The sequence below is a fragment of the Rutidosis leptorrhynchoides genome, chromosome 2, assembly GCF_046630445.1.
Source record: "Rutidosis leptorrhynchoides isolate AG116_Rl617_1_P2 chromosome 2, CSIRO_AGI_Rlap_v1, whole genome shotgun sequence".
In the NCBI taxonomy this organism is placed as follows: domain Eukaryota; kingdom Viridiplantae; phylum Streptophyta; class Magnoliopsida; order Asterales; family Asteraceae; genus Rutidosis; species Rutidosis leptorrhynchoides.
The window spans coordinates 711679544-711697837 of record NC_092334.1 but is presented as its reverse complement, the minus strand read 5'-3'; the positions used below and the strand labels follow the sequence as shown (position 1 = coordinate 711697837).

Sequence of the window (18294 nt, the reverse complement as noted above, 5' to 3'; positions counted from 1 at the left end):
TTAAATGTTGTTAACACATTGTTTATTATATCTAAAGAGATGTTAAATTATTACATTATTATGATATAATGATGTATTAATATATCTTAATATGATATATATACAGTTAAATATCGTTATAACGATAATCGTTACATATACCGTTTTCAAGTTTCTTAATTCAATAGTCTCATTTTTATGTATATAACTCATTGTTAAAATACTTAATGAGGTACATACTTATCATAATATCATGATAAATATATATATATATATATATATATATATATATATATATATATATATATATATATATATATATATATATATATATATATATCCATATGTATGTCATCATATAGTTTTTACAAGTTTTAACGTTCGTGAATCGCCGATCAACTTGGGTGGTCAATTGTCTATATAAAACCTATTTCAATTAATCAAGTCTTAACAAGTTTGATTGCTTAACATGTTGGAAACACTTAATCATGTAAATATCAATTTCATTTAATATATATAAACATGGAAAAGTTCGGGTCACTACAGTACCTACCCGTTAAATAAATTTCGTCCCGAAATTTTAAGCAGTTGGAGGTGTTGACGTATCTTTCGGAAATAGGTGCGGGTATTTCTTCTTCATCTGATCTTCTCATTCCCAGGTGAACTCGGGTCCTCTACGAGCATTTCATCGAACCTTAACAATTGGTATCTTTTTTTGCTTAAGTCTTTTAACCTCACGATCCATTATTTCGACGGGTTCTTCGATGAATTGAAGTTTTTCGTTGATTTAGATTTCGTCTAACGGGATAGTGAGATCTTCTTTAGCAAAACATTTCTTGAAATTCGAGACGTGGAAAGTGTTATGTACAGCTGCGAGTTGTTGAGGTAACTCAAGTCGGTAAGCTACTGGTCCGACACGATCAATAATCTTGAATGGTCCAATATACCTTGGTTTTAATTTCCCTCGTTTATCAAATCGAACAACGCCTTTCCAAGGTGCAACTTTAAGCATGACCATCTCTCCAATTTAAATTTCTATATCTTTTCTTTTAATGTCAGCGTAGCTCTTTTGTCGACTTTGGGCGGTTTTCAACCGTTGTTGAATTTGGATGATCTTCTTGGTAGTTTCTTGTATTATCTCCGAGCCCGTAATCTGTCTATCCCCCACTTCACTCCAACAAATCGGAGACCTTCACTTTCTACCATAAAGTGCTTCAAACGGCGCCATCTCAATGCTTGAATGGTAGCTGTTGTTGTAGAAAAATTCTGCTAACGGTAGATGTCGATCCCAACTGTTTCCGAAATCAATAACACATGCTCGTAGCATGTCTTCAAGCGTTTGTATCGTCCTTTTGCTCTGCCCATCAGTTTGTGGATGATAGGCAGTACTCATGTCTAGACGAGTTCCTAATGCTTGCTGTAATGTCTGCCAGAATCTTGAAATAAATCTGTCATCCCTATAAGAGATAATAGAGATTGGTATTTCATGTCTGGAGATGAATTCCTTCAAATACAGTCGTGCTAACTTCTCCATCTTGTCATCTTCTCTTATTGGCAGGAAGTGTGCTGATTTGGTGAGACGATCAACTATTACCCAAATAGTATCAAAACCACTTGCAGTCCTTGGCAATTTAGTGATGAAATCCATGGTAATATTTTCCCATTTCCATTCCTGGATTTCGGGTTGTTGAAGTAGACCTGATGGTTTCCGATGCTCCGCTTTGACCTTAGAACATGTCAAACATTCTCCTACGTATTTAGCAAAATCGGCTTTCATACCCGGCCACCAAAAATGTTTCTTGAGATCCTTGTACATCTTTCCCGTTTCAGGATGTATTGAGTATCTGGTTTTATGAGCTTCTCTAAGTACCATTTCTCTCATATCTCCAAATTTTGGTACCCAAATCCTTTCAGCCCTATACCGGGTTCCGTCTTCCCTTATATTAAGATGCTTCTCCGATCCTTTGAGTATTTCATCCTTTAAATTTCCTTCTTTTAAAACTCCTTGTTGCCTCCTTTATTTGAGTAGTAAGGTTATTGTGAATCATTATATTCATAGCTTTTACTCGAATGGGTTCTCTGTCCGTTCTGCTCAAGGCGTCGGCTACCACATTTGCCTTCCCCGGGTGGTAACGAATCTCGAAATCGTAATCATTCAATAACTCAATCCACCTACGCTGCCTCATGTTTAGTTGTTTCTGATTAAATATGTGTTGGAGACTTTTGTGATCGGTATATATAATACTTTTGACCCCATATAAGTAGTGCCTCCAAGTCTTTAATGCAAAAATAACCGCGCCTAATTCCAAATCATGCGTCGTATAATTCTGCTCGTGAATCTTCAATTGTCTAGACGCATAAGCAATTACCTTCGTTTGTTACATTAATACACAACCGAGACCTTGCTTTGAGGCGTCACAATATATCACAAAATCATCATTCCCTTCAGGTAATGATAATATAGGTGCCGTAGTTAACTTTTTCTTCAACAATTGAAACGCTTTCTCCTGCTCATCCTTCCATTCAATTTTCTTCCCTTTATGCGTTAATGCAGTAAAGGGTTTTGCTATTTTGGAAAAATCTTGGATGAATCTTCTGTAGTAACCAGCCAATCCTAAAAATTGACGTATATGCTTCGGAGTTTTCGGGGTTTTCCACTTTTCAACGGTTGCAATCTTTGCCGGATCCACCTGAATACCTTCTTTGTTCACTATGTGACTGAGGAATTGAACTTCTTCCAACCAAAATGCACACTTTGAAAATTTAGCGTACAGTTTTTCTTTCCTCAACAACTCTAGCACTTTTCTCAAATGTTCTTCGTGCTCTTGATCATTCTTTGAGTAAATAAGTATGTCATCGATGAAAACAATGACAAACTTGTCAAGATATGGTCCACACACTCGGTTCATGAGGTCCATGAACACAGCTGGTGCGTTAATCAACGCAAACGGCATAACCATAAACTCGTAATGACCGTAACGCGTTCTAAAAGCAGTCTTCGGAATATCATCCTCCTTCACCCGCATTTGATGATACCCAGAACGTAAATCAATCTTCGAATAAACTGACGAGCCTTGTAGTTGATCAAATAAGTCGTCGATTCTCGGTAGTGGATAACGATTCTTGATGGTAAGTTTGTTCAACTCTCGGTAGTCGATACACAACCTGAATGTACCATCCTTCTTTTTGACAAACAAAACAGAAGCTCCCCATGGTGATGTACTTGGTCGTATAAAACCACGCTCTAAAAGTTCTTGTAGTTGGTTTTGGAGTTCCTTCATTTCACTGGGTGCAAGTCTGTATGGAGCACGAGCTATTGGTGCAGCTCCTGGTACAAGGTCTATTTGAAATTCAACGGATCGATGTGGGGGTAATCCCGGTAATTCTTTCGGAAATACATCGGGAAATTCTTTTGCGACAGGAACATCACTGATGTTCTTTTCTTCAGGTTTAACTTCTTTGATGTATGCTAGAATGACGTAACAACCTTTTCTTATTAGTTTTTGCGCCTTCAAATTACTAATAAGATTTAACTTCGCGTTGCTCTTTTCTCCGTACACCATTAAGGGTTTTCCTTCTTTTAGTACAATGCGAATTGCATTTTTGTAACATACGATCTCTGCTCTCTCCTTTTTCAACCAGTCCATACCAATTATCACATCAAAACTCCCTAACTCTACTGGCATCAAATCAATCTTAAACGTTTCGCTAACCAGTTTAATTTCTCGATTCCGACATATTTTATCTGCCAAAATTAATTTACCGTTTGCTAATTCGAGTAAAAATTTATTATTCATAGGCGTCAATGGACCACTTAATTTAGCAAAAAAATCTCTACTCATATAGCTTCTATCCGCACCCGAATCAAATAAAACATAAGCAGGTTTTTCATCAATAAGAAACGTACCCGTAACTAGCTCCGGGTCTTCTTGCGCTTCTGCCGTATTAATATTGAAAACTCTTCCGCGGCCCTGTCCATTAGTATTCCCCTGATTTGGGCATTCGTTTCTGATATGACCCGGCTTCCCACATCCATAACAAATAATGGTGGTATTATTTGTTCCGACATTATTTATTCCTTTATTCTTGTTAGCCATTGGTCCTTAAACTTCACACTTTGTCTTACCATGACCCTTTCTATTACACTTAGTACACGATTTCGTACAAAGCCCAGTCGGATGGTATCCTTCACACCTCTGGCATGGTTTCTGCCTTTGGTTGTTATTGTTGGGATTGTTGTTGTTGCGGTTGTTGTTATTGTTGGAACGGTTATTGTAGTTGTTGTTGGGATTGTTATTGTTGTTGTGGTTAAAGTTGCAGTTATGGTGGTAGTTATTGCGTTTGTAATTGCGATTATTGTTGTTGTTGTTGTTGTATTGGTGACTCTTGTCACTGTTTTCTTCCCACTTCCTCTTGACTTGTTTCGTGTTGGCTTCTTCGGTCGCTTGCTCTTTAATTCTCCCCTCAATCTGATTTATGAGTTTATGAGCCATTCGACTTGCCTTCTGTATGGAAGCGGGCTCGTGTGAACTCACATCTTCTTGAATCCTTACTGGCAACCCTTTTACAAACGCGTCGATCTTCTCTTCTTCATCTTCGAATGTTCCCGAACACAATAGGCACAACTCTGTGAATCGTTGTTCATATGTGGTAATGTCGAACCCTTGTGTTCGTAACTCTCTAAGTTCTACCTTGAAGTTATTGACTTCGTTTCTAGGACGGTACTCCTCGTTCATCAATTGCTTGAATGCCGACCACGGTAGTACGTAAGCAGCATTTTGTCCTACCTGTTCAAGATAGGTGTTCCACCACGTTAATGCAGTACCTGTGAAGGTATGCGTAGCATACTTAACTTTGTCCTCTTCAGTACACTTACTTATGGCAAACACCGATTCGACTTTCTCGGTCCACCGTTTCAATCCAATTGGTCCTTCGGTTCCATCAAATTCCAAAGGTTTGCAGGCAGTGAATTCTTTGTAGGAGCATCCTACATGATTACTTGTGGAATTAGTTCCACTGCTAGATCCAGAGTTATTGTTATTTTGCATCGCAGCCTGTACTGCGGCTATGTTTGCTGCAAGTAAACACGGAAGTCTTCCTTGCTCATGTTAAAATTCTGACGAGTCGTCGGTGCCATTTCCTTCAAAAATAGCCCAAAAGAATTAAGTTAATCATATAGAATATTAAGAGTAGTCAATAGTATTTCGTAGCATAATATGAACTCATTTATAAAAGCTTTTTCTTCATATTAGCGTTTTATAGTTTTAATTCGGGTAGTACCTACCCGTTAAGTTCATACTTAGTAGCTAATATACAATTTAACTACTACAATTCTATATGAAAAACTGATTATAATAATATTTCGCGTTCAAACTTTTATACAATATTTTACAACTTACAATACCGCTATTATACATATAGGATGAAATATAGCACATAATAACTTTACTACTCGGCAGCTATAAAGGCAATTCTAGTTAATACGCAAGTTGTTCAGCAAAAGAAATAAAGACACGTAATTCATAAGTCCAGAAATAAGTCATGCATTCTGGTTTTACTAAGACGACTTCCCATCCTTGGTCTTGTGGAAAGTAACCGTTATGACATTTGGCTAGGCAGCATGTTGTAATGTCGTCAAAAGGACGTGGGTTTCGTAATGTCCAACAGCCCCGTAATAATCTAAAAACCTTGTTTCTCACCCCAACTACTGAATCCGTCACTTGTGGGAAGGTTTTATTTAAAAAGTTGTAACCCGATGTTCTTTTTCTCACTTTGGTAAGAAGCGAACATCACTAACCCGTAAGTATAACATGCTTCTTTATGTTGCATGTTAGAAGCTCTTTCTAACTCACGAAACCCTATGTTGGGATATGTTGAGTCAAAATAGGTTCTTAACCCATAGCGTAAAATTGCATTTGGGTTCCCCGAATTTAACGCTTTAAAGAAAACACGGCGTAACTTACGGTCTCTCCAATGTGATATACCCCACCTATCAAAGGAAAGCCTTTTATAAACTAAGGCATTTCTGGAAAATCTTTCAAATGTTTGACAAGTTAATTTCGTCATAACTAAATGTGCTGATGAATTCTGACCGACTCTAGACAAGATTTTCTCAATCATATCCTCTGGTAGGTCTTCTAAAATATTCGATTGTCTACCCTTAACGTCCATTTTGTTTTTATACTGTAAAATAGACAAGGATTAGATTCGTAAAAGATAATTAACAAACAATACAAACAATTTTTACATAGAACATAAAAGTACAAGCACACTACAATACATATAATACACAACATGATTATAACCCTCTAATCTGAATCACTGGTTTCTTCTTCTTCGGACTTGGTTCGTTTTCCTAATTTTCTAGGGATATATGGTGTTCCTCTAATATGAGCCATTGTTTTTCACAATGGTTTAGAAAAACCTGGTGGTTTAGAGGTTCCCGGGTTATTGTTACATTTTAAGAAATACGGATGTTGCCGATACATATAAAGTTCATCGGAGTTGGAATCAGGTTTCTCTATTTTTATACCTTTTCCCCTATTATTTTCTTTTGCTTTATTAAATTGGGTCGCGGTAATTTCTATAACATCATCGGAATCCTCATCGGGATCCGATTCATCGAAAAATTGGTAATCTTCCCAATATTTTGCTTCCTCGGCGGAAACACCATTGACCATTTTTAACTTTGGTCCGTTGGTTGAGGATTTTCTTTTATTTAATCGATTTACTGTAGGTATCAATATTTCTTCCTCCAGAACCTCTTCTTCTTTCGGTTCCTCCTCTTCTGGTTCCTCCTCTTCCGGTTCCTCTTCTTCTGGTTCCTCCTCTTCCGGTTCCTCTTCGGGAATTTGTGAATCTTCCCAATATATATTCGACTCTTCATTATTATTAGGTGAGTCGATGGGATTTGTAATAGAGGTAGACATCTATCACACAATATCAAACATGTTAAGAGATTAATTTATCACATAATATTTACATGTTACAATTTGTAGTTTCCAACAAAAAAAAAAAATTAAGTAATCATTTTTAAAGAAAACACGGTCGAAGTTCAGACTCACTAATGCATCCTAACAAACTCGATAAGACACACTAATGCAAATTTTCTGGTTCTCTAAGACCAACGCTCGGATACCAACTGAAATGTCCCGTTCATATTGATTATAAACGTTCCATATTAATTGATTTCGTTGCGAGGTTTTGACCTCTATATGAGACGTTTTTCAAAGACTGCATTCGTTTTTAAAACAAATCATAACCTTTATTTTATCGACAAAGGTTAAAAGGACACCACCTAGATTATCAGAAATGATAATCTAAAAATATCACACTTACACACTACCAATACATATTGGTTTACAATATTAATATGTTACAACAAAGTAAATCTCGAATGCAGTTTTAAACAATATTATACAAGCTTGCTGACACCAAGTCTTGTCCATATATTAGCATGCAACAGCGAATGCTCTTAATAATCACCTGAGAATAAACATGCTTTAAACGTCAACAAAAATGTTGGTGAGTTATAGGTTTAACCTATATATTATCAAATTAATATAATAGACCATAAGATTTCATTTATTCAATAATCCTACACTCGCAAGTGTATAAAAATCATTCTATGATGAACACCTGGTAACCGACATTAACATAATGCATATAGAATATTTCCCGCATACTCGCAAGTATGTCATAAATTGGCAATCGCAATCACCATATAAATCGAAGTATTAAAGCATTCCAAATTCCAGAATGGGGTTTGTTAGGCCCATAGATCTATCTTTAGGATTCGCGTCAATTAGGGGTCATTTCCCTAATTCTTAGGCTACCAGACTTGAAGGGGCAATATTCGGTTTAATAATCCAACCATAGAATGTAGTTTCGCGTACTTGTGTCTATTTTGTAAAACATTTAGAAAGCTGCATGTATTCTCATCCCAAAAATATTAGATTTTAAAAGTGGGACTATAACTCACTTTCACAGATTTTTACTTCGTCGGGAAGTAAGACTTGGCCACTGGTAGATTCACGAACCTATAACAAATATGTACATATATATCAAAGTATGTTCAAAATATAATTACAACATTTTTAATACGTTTTAATGTTTTAAGTTTATTAAGTCAGCTGTCCTCGTTATTAACCTACAACTAGTTGTCCACAGTTAGATGTACAGAAATAAATTGATATATAATATATTAAATCAATCCACGACCCAGTGTATACACGTCTCAGGCTAGATCACAACTCAAAGTATATATATTTTTGGAATCAACCTCAACCCTGTATAGCTAACTCAATCATTACTGCATATAGAGTGTCTATGGTTGTTTCAAATAATGTATGTACATGCGTCGATATGATATGTCAAAACATTTGCATACGTGTCTATGGTATCCCAAGATTACATAATATATTAGAATACATGTATAATACAATATAAGTTAGCTAGGATATGATTTGTATAGATTTGTTACAAATTTCACGTAGCTACAACAAGCAAAATTATCCAATCTTGTTTTACCCATAACTTCTTCGTTTTAAATCCGTTTTGAGTGATTCAAGTTGCTATGGTTTCATATTGAACTTAAGTTTATGAATCTAAACAGAAAAAGTATAAGTTTATAGTCGGAAATACAGGTTACAAGTCATTTTTGTAAAGGTAGTCATTTCAGTTGAAAGAACGACGTCTAGATGACCATTTTGGAAAACATACTTCCACTTTGAGTTTAACCATGATTTTTGGATATATTTCATGTTCATAAGAAAAATCGTTTTCTCAGAAGAACAACTTTTAAATTAAAGTTTATCATAGTTTTTAATTAACTAACCCAAAACAGCCCGCGGTGTTACTACGACGGCGTATATCCGGTTTTACGGTGTTTTTCGTGTTTTCAGGTTTTAAATCATTAAATAAGCATATAATATAGATATAGAACATGTGTTTAGTTGATTTTAAAAGTCAAGTTAGAAGGATTAACTTTTGTTTGCGAACAAGTTTAGAATTAACTAAACTATGTTCTAGTGATTACAAATTTAAACCTTCGAATAAGGTAGTTTTATATATATGAATCGATTGATGTTATGAGCATCATTACTACATTAGGTTTTGTGGATAAACCTACTGGAAATGTGAAAAATAGATCTAGCTTCAAAGGATCCTTGGATAGCTTGAAAGTTCTTGAAGCAAAATCATGACACGAAAACAAGTTCAAGTAAGATTTCCACTCGAAATAAGATTGTTATAGTTATAGAAATTGAATCAAAGTTTGAATATGAGTATTACCTTGTATTAGAAAGATATCTTATTATAAATAAGAAAGATTTCTTGAGGTTGGATGATCACTCAAAGTGGATTTGCAAGATTGGAAGTAAGCTAGCAAACTTGGAAGTGTTGTTGGTGTGTTCTTGAGTAGTTGTTTTATAACTTGGTTTATGTATGGATTTATGAACTAGACTAAGCTAGATTTTGATGAAGATGATGAATAACACTTATAAAAATGGAAGAACACTTGAGAGAGAGTAGTTTGATGCATGTAAGTTGCAAAATGAAAGTGTATATGTGTGTGTTCATTCACGTGAAAATGGAGTCTCCATATAGGCTCCATTAGTTTGTAATTTTGTGTAATCATTCATGCTAGGTGCCAAATGATGGTTCTCACATGGTTAGGTGACTCACATGGGCTGCTAAGAGCTGATAATTGGAGTGTATAAACCAATAGTAAATACATTTAAAAGCTGGGTATTGTACGAGTACGAATACAAGTGCATACGAGTAGAATTGTTGATGAAAATGAATGAGGATGTAATTGTAAGCATTTTCGTTAAGTAGAAGTACTTTGATAAGTGTCTTGAAGTCTTTCAAAAGTGTATGAATACATATTAAAACACTACATGTATATACATTTTAACTGAGTCGTTAAGTCATCGTTAGTCGTTACATGAAAACGTTGTTTTGAAACCTTTAAGTTAACGATCTTGTTAAATGTTGTTAACACATTGTTTATTATATCTAAAGAGATGTTAAATTATTACATTATTATGATATAATGATGTATTAATATATCTTAATATGATATATATACAGTTAAATGTCGTTACATATACCGTTTTCAAGTATCTTAATTCAATAGTCTCATTTTTATGTATATAACTCATAGTTAAAATACTTAATGAGGTACATACTTATCATAATATCATGATAACTATATATATATATATCCATATGTATGTCATCATATAATTTTTACAAGTTTTAACGTTCGTGAATCGCCGGTCAACTTGGGTGGTCAATTGTCTATATAAAACCTATTTCAATTAATCAAGTCTTAACAAGTTTGATTGCTTAACATGTTGGAAACACTTAATCATGTAAATATCAATTTCATTTAATATATATAAACATGGAAAAGTTCGGGTCACTACAGGTTCAGAGTCTTGTGTTGTAGTATTTAGTGTCTCGGGATTTAGTGTGGATGTTTGGATATTGTCCGGATTTGGTGTCAGTATTTGGATATTTTTGGGATTTGATATCGGTATTTGGATATTGTCAGGTTTAGGTGTCCATTGTATCCAACTTAGAGTGTCATTATACTCTTTCTCCCCCCTCACTCGTGAGTTGGGTATCATAAAAATATTCGGTTTCGACAAAGTCACAGTTCATTGCAGTAAAAACATGACGCATTTTGGGACTATAACACTGATATCCTTTTTGGTTTATTCCATAGCCAACCATGACACATTATTCCGCACATGGATCAAGTTTGGTGCGCTCATATTTTGGAATATGTACAAAGACCGAGCACCCAAATATTCGAGGTTCAATGCTAAATGAAGTCGGAAGGGTATAGAATTGGGAAAGAGTTTGTGCCCAAAATTTTAATGAGTAAACGGTTGATAAGATAGGTAGCGGAAGCAAGAGCTTCAGGCCAAAAACTCTTCGGAACTTTGGATTCAATTAATAAGGCTCTTGTCATTTCTAAGAGTAGTCGATTTTTTCGTTCGACTACTCCATTTTTCTGGAGTATGAGCACAAGATGTTTGGTGAATAATCCCTTTTTCTTCACAAAAATGTTTTATTGAAGTATTGACAAACTCACCCCCATTATCGGATCTTAAGATTTGTATGTTTTTGTTAAATTGAGTTTGTACCATTTTATAAAAGTGGAGAAAATTTTCAAACACTTCGGATTTGTGAGCTAAAATATAAATCCAGTTCATGCGTGAATGGTCATCAATAAATAAGACAAAATACCGGAAATTTCTCCCCCAATAACCGGTGCAGGACCCCATACATCCTAATGAATTAGAGCAAAAGGTACATTTTTTCTCGTATTATTAGGTTTAAAAGTACTTCGGTGGATTTATGCCAAAATACAAGTTTCACAATTTAAATTAACATTGGATGAAAAAATGTTAGGAAATAAAGCATGTAAGTATCCGGCAAAAGGGTGACCCAATCTCCTATGCCATAACCATGCCTCCCTATCAAGTGTTCCATGTTATTTAAGATAATTAAAGGTTGTAATATGATTTGTATTCATCAGTTTGATAAGAACTTGAATTGATAAAATCTGAATTTTTTGTTTTTACAATTGCTATTGAAGCATTCTTATACATAAAAAATACAACAACTATTTCTAATTGAGGTTTGGATCTAATATCACTTTTGGAACCCCTTAATCATAAAAGGAAAGAGGCTGTTGGTGGTAGCAGATTAGATCCGTTGTGTGCTGTACCAAATGGACACTTGTGACCTTCTATTTTGGAAGATGATGAAGTTTGACTTCTGATCCTAAAAGTCAAGTTACCCAAAATGATAACTTGTCGTGTTTGCTGTATTCTAACAAAACCACCATCCTCCACCACTACACCTTCCTCTTTTCCTCTGATGGAATCTTTTTTCCCGCATCCTATACCCCCAATCATCCCTATCAACCAAAACCCTGCATCGTACTTGGATATGTTGCATTCTGTTGATGACGGTGTTGTCGGCAACGTTGGAGATGCCGCGCCAAAAGTTCTACCTACCTCTTTTCCGTTGATGGATCGTGACAACACTATCTTTGTTGGTAGATTGGAGAAGGAATCCGACGAATGTATGTTATGAAGTGCATTCGAATCAGTGCGCCCTTTGTGTTAAAGTTTGACCATTTCGCAAATACGCCTTTGTAACCTACACTTCTTATTCTTCTGCGCTTACTTCCGTCAATTCACTAATGGTTAATCTCTGTTTTGGAAACGCATCTTATTTAGGTGGCCATCAAGGCATGGTTAATCTGCTCGTACTTTTGGACGCCCTTCCTCTTCGAACAGAGGTCGTTCTCGTATTTTTTTATCCTCCAAACACGAGTGTGGTTGAGAGTCTATGATTTAGTGGTCTTTTGGTCGACAAAACTCCGTTTTTAGAGGACAAGCTGCTGCATGTTTTATTGGATCGAAAGGTACTTATTTCTTAGGCTCGAAAATTAGGCGTGTTCAGGTGTATCATCGTATACCCTGATGAGGAGTCTCTAGTTAAGGTGCTTGTAGCGTCTCCTGCTAATTTTGGGTTGGTCATGATATCCTCTTTTGAATCAAGGGCAGATTACTTCTCTCAGTTTGTCTGGCTTGAACTTGGGGGTAATTCCGGCGAAATATGTTTCGGTTGAGAACATTTAAAAGTCGCTGGTCATTTGGTCGAGGTGATTCATGTTTCGAAAGCTACAACAATTTTAGGGAATATCGGCCCGTTCTACGTTTTTGTTGAATCCAAATGTGTTAAACACATTCACGAGTTGTTTGAAGTGGAGCTTTACGATTCGAATCGGCTTCAAACTATGATCTGAATTTGAGGTAACGAGAGATCCCTCGGCATTCTCCCATGTGGCTTGGTGATAATGATGTCCGTGACAATTTGACTGAATCAGGCCAAATTGATCGTTGGTTCGATGGGCAGTCAACTAGCTCAGCTACGTATCCGAATCATTTAAATGATATACAATCAGATTCGAAAGGTTTTGGACTTCTCGCGAACGGGAATGTTAGAACTGGAGTTGTTTTGAATGATGTTCTTGGTGCAAATGGTGTAGAAACAGAACCGGTTCAGGATGTTGCTCAAGATACGGCTGCTTTTGTGATTGATTCGACACAACGTGACAAGGATGGTGTTGAGCTTGTGGTGCCCGAAATTTCTACGGTTCCTAACAGTGTTTGTAAGACTTGGAACCTCAACTAATCTGTAGTAAGAGCATCCATATCAGAACCTGCAACCTCAACTAATCCTCAACTAATATGTGGTAAAAAATTTAAAATTTAAGTCGGTTATCAACAAACAAAAAGTGAAATAAATCTCAAAGGAATCAACCTCAACTATCTTACAAATTCATTTAACTATTCTTTTAGATCTAAATAAAACTTACATAGCATCCATATCTGCCCTTATAGCAACAAATGGAGGCTCGCCAGAGCCAAAGAATCCAACAACACCCGTAACTGCAATTGGGTATTCATAAGAAATCTCTAATATATCCAACTAAGGAAATGACCTGTGGAACTACGGGTTTGGTTAAACGAAAGATATGTTTTAGGAATTAAGTGAAGGTAAATGCTAAAGTCGTTTAGTTTAATGACCCGTAAAACTACGGATTCTGACTAAGAAACTTGTCGTTATTTTTACAAACATATAGAGACATGTATTTTCACATACATATTTAACGTAATTAATCCTGTAAAGAGAATATTAATATTCAAATAATAATTATATAATTATAATAATAGTAATTAATAATAACAATAAGGTTTGCTTAAAAATTGCTTAAAATTGAGTATTTATATTTTTAATAATAATTATTACTAATAACAAATGCCTTTCGAAATGTTTTAAACATTAAATATAATTATTATATGAAAGTTGTACAATATGCTTTAAAATTTGTACATTTGTTCATTTGTTTATTGGGAAAAAGGAGATATTTTAAGGACGGCGATTTGTATCTGTATATGCTTTTTGATTTAGCGAATATATTGCAGAGCACGGGGGTAATTTTATTTACCGTATAAAAAAACAAATACTCCGTTAATTATAAAGGGAATAAAAGCTGCATCTTTTGTTAATTTATATCTTAATCATAATTAATTAGAAATATTAAATATTAATTGCAAATAAATTAATTTATGATGTCATCCAAGTAGGTTAGATTTTTTTTTTATCTTCTTTTTGATTTTTTTCAATGAAGGAAAATTACTATTTATGATGTCATCTATATTCTGGATTCATAACCTTACGAAGAGCAACTCATGCTAACAAAAATCAAATTCATTACTGTCATTTTATCGAACATGTGGTATGCATTCAATAAATAAAGATAAAGTAAAAAAACTAAAAAAAAAAAAAAATTCTATGATGAATACATTTATCCAAATTCAAAAATATCATGAACCAATAAATGGTATGAGCCATAAACTCATAACCAAGAATTAAACAGAGATAATCTAATTGATAAACTCTTTAATCAAAAGATTGATTCACTTGAAAAGACTTGTGATGAAGCTTAGAGTAGATGAAAAGATCCATCAAAAGATGGTGTAGAAGATAAATGAAACTATTTTTTGATGAGATAAATTTGAATTCTTTGTAAAAGAGAGTTAGTAAAGGCGTGCAATTCGTTTGAGTTTTATAGGGTTTTAATTTGATTTGGAAAAAAGGAATATTTTAAGGATGGCGATTTGTATCCGTATATGCTTTTTGATTTAGCGAATATATTGCGAAGCACGGTGGTAATTTTATTTACCATATAAAAAACAAATACTCCGTAAATTACAAAAGGAATAAAGGCTGCATCTTTTGTTAATTTATATCTTAATCATAATTAATTGTAAAGATTAAATTTTAATTGTAAATTAAATTGATTTATGATGTCATCTTAGTGCGTTAGATTTTTTTCTATTTTCTTTTTAATTTTTTTCAATGAAGGAAAATAACTATTTATGATGTCATTATTATAGTATTTTAATATTAACTATAGATAGATTCTTGTCTACAGTAGTAAGTTTACTTGTTTCAAACTCAATCTCACTAAGTTGTAGTCAAGTGGGAGGTTGATATTCAACAAAAGACACTTCACCATGTACAACACACATGATAAAACCAGATAAAGCATTCAATCTTAAAACCTTTAATCCCCAAATTGATAAAACAAATTATAACAATTATAGTTAAAATCGAAACCTCATTTGTATAATACAATTTTCGAGCACGAAACGCCTTCACTGAAAACCCTTAAAAGAAGGGATTAAACAGATGAATAACAGCCAGAAACCTTTAATTTAAGAAACATTGAAAAACATGAACATTTGTGTAGTAAATCCGACACTAAATCCGGAACAAAGAAAGCTCCGATGACGGCTTTAGTTTTTCCGGTGACGACGAACTAAAAAAAGAAAGAAAGAAAGCTCCGTTGACGGTTTTAGTTTTTCCAGTGACGGCTTCGTTTTCCCCTTCCACTACTCCAGCGAACTGTTCCGTTGTTTGATCTTTCCGGCGACGGCGAACTAAAACACCAAATCTGGTAACGAGTAGTGGTGGTGATGAAAGTTACGGGCTATTTGTTTGGGCTATTTGTTTCATTGAAGTGAAGGGTATATGGTTTAGTGAAGTATGATGGTGAATTTTTTCAAATCTGTTAGAATGGATAAATGTTCATTTTTGAATTAATTTTAATTTCATAGAATGATGTTTGATTTTGTAAATGGATTTTGTAAATGAATGAATAAAACTTTAGATTAGACAAATGTGTTGAATTTCATTTTAATTCAATGATGAAGATGTTCATTTTTAAGTTTTTACAACTTATGATTGATTCAATGAGTTTGAAGATGAGGTGAAAACGGTTTAATTGTAACAGAGATAACTATCAGTCAACCAGTCGTCATATGTTGAAGGACCAACTTCGTCAAATAATTAACTTTAGTATCTTATTACCTGATGTACATATTTAAAAGTTGAATGCATACGATAGAAGTTTTGAAAGTTACATGCATACAATAAGAATTTGATAAAGTTAAATGCATTTTCAAACAATTTTCCCTTTGAATTATAGCCCCTAAAAATAGATCCCAGCCATAACCAAGGTGCAATTTCAATCATCAGAGAGTCTGTTCGTTTACACAAACATTATATAGAAATTGAAACAACATTAATTAGAAACTGAAACACAATATATTTCCTCTACCCAAACATCACCAGCAGTTTTTCCTAAATAAAACATTCATTCCCCCTTGAAGATTGCACCTTTTGAAGATCCAACCATCAATAATCAACGATACTGTCATGCACAATTTAGCCAAAATTAGATCCTCAACATGAACATTAGGTATACTAACTTACTAAGGGAAAAAAAATCATAAAATATTCACTATAAACAAATTTGACACCCCACTAATGTATTAAAATGGGCATCTCAATCATCCACAGCCTCTTTTACACATTGCACAAAATGCAATACTTATGTCCTACCTGCAGGTTCATTGAAAAAAATACCACATTTGAAAAGAATGTACCGCCGTGTTGAACAGTTCTTTTACATTTATACATGATTTGAATTTGAAAGTTTGTGACATACAATAGTATTTTATGGGGTGTATAGCCTACAATGAAACAAAAGTGAAAGTATATGACCTCTTTGTGGAGAGAACCCTGATGTAATCTACTCTCTTCTTTGATAATCTAAATGACACATACGTTAAAGCCCTCTTTTATATGACCTTACTAGTTATAACTAAAACAGAGAGTATCGTATTTCTCTACGTTACTCTATGTACACATCTTTTTAATTATCCAACCAAATTTTTTTAGAATATATTTCACCACTACGTTAATCTACACATTGATCTTATATTATAGAGTATATAGTGTAAGGAATTATTCTAGAAATCATGTTCACAATAAATCAAATGACTATGCATTAGACAAGAACAACAATAACCAATTCTAGGAATGTGAGGTATCAAAGAGGTGAGATCTAGACAATCAATTCTCTACCTTTTAACAAAGGGAAGTTGTTTCCCCGACCAAGGGAAGAAAAAGTCCTCCTTCCCTAGATCCGTTGGTAGAGAGACCACAATAGAATGCCAATAACTCAATTTTTTTGCAAAGTATTCCAAAGACATCATACTAACCTTAATGAAACCAATTTCCTTCGCATTGCTGTGGAAGCATTGTCTGCAGCACATAAGCCCGTACTTTCTGATCAGCCCATGTGAGTTGCCACACACACGGCTGGCATAACATAATCACAAACCATATCAGTGAAATCACTTATAACTACTGTATACAACTACATGATGGTATCTAAGATCCCAAAATCAAATTACATAGTTTCCTAAGAAAAATATTATGTTACCCTTTGAACACAAGCCTCTTTAAAATGTTGTCAGATAATCTATAGTGGTAATGTTGTTACAAGCTAACTACATTAAAGGTGCATTCATATATATAATAATAAAATTTTTATCTTTATCTTCTGTAACATTTTCATCTATAAATATTCAACTTACTTTAATCTTTAACATGTCAATACTTCAACTAAAACTCGAATTGCATTAATCTTTAACAAGTCAAATTCGATAATTCTATTATTGGATTGAATAATCAATTAATCATCAGACTTTACAAGTTCAAGCCCGAATTACATTGATCCATTAATTTGAATGACTAAGTAACTAAGACAAAAGCCTGAAACATGAATGTTTGAATCAAGCGATGCAGATAATGATTCTAAAACTGAGTGAAGTAACGTAACTAAAAAAAATATTTCAAATTAAAGAAAAACAAATATGAGCGATCTTACCAGGTACGAGAACCTGGTCCGTACAGTTTTGGGTGCGAGTTCCAGATGTTTGAGTGACCCATTTTTTTCTGCTTCCTACAGAGGCGCCGAGCTAAAAAATGAGAAATATAAAACCCTAATTTTTGAGAATGATAACGATGGGTGACGCCTTTTATACTACTCTTACGCATAGGCCCAATAGTTAAAAATGATAGTCCAGTTGTGTGGTGAATATATACATGGCTCGGCCCTTTTTCTACTCCTTTTCACTTTTACGGTTTTTTTTTTTTTTTTTTTTTTTTAGTTCTGTTTTCATTTATCTTTTAATTTTAATAATAAAATGAGAAGAGTGTCTGATTATATTATAGAAACAGTCCAATCTAAAGATTAATTGATGAAGAAACAACAATCTATCTATCTATTTATATTTTATATTTTTTATTATTTATTTATTTATTATAATAACAAAACCAATAATAGATCATCTAAATTTTAAACCACTA

The 18294-nt window shown here is 34.0% G+C and overlaps 1 protein-coding gene across 1 annotated transcript; it reads right to left on the bottom strand.

Moving 5' to 3' along the window:
- Nucleotides 1-15974: 15974 nt before the first annotated feature.
- LOC139894209 (small ribosomal subunit protein uS14z/uS14y/uS14x-like) lies at nucleotides 15975-17963 on the bottom strand. Its single transcript, XM_071877422.1, has 3 exons — nucleotides 17813-17963; nucleotides 17142-17241; nucleotides 15975-16288 (listed from the first exon to the last, which is right to left on the bottom strand). Exons 1-3 carry the CDS (start codon nucleotides 17872-17874, stop codon nucleotides 16280-16282), a joined length of 171 nt encoding a protein of 56 aa, XP_071733523.1. The 5' UTR covers nucleotides 17875-17963; the 3' UTR covers nucleotides 15975-16279.
- Between the last annotated feature and the right edge of the window lie 331 nt (nucleotides 17964-18294).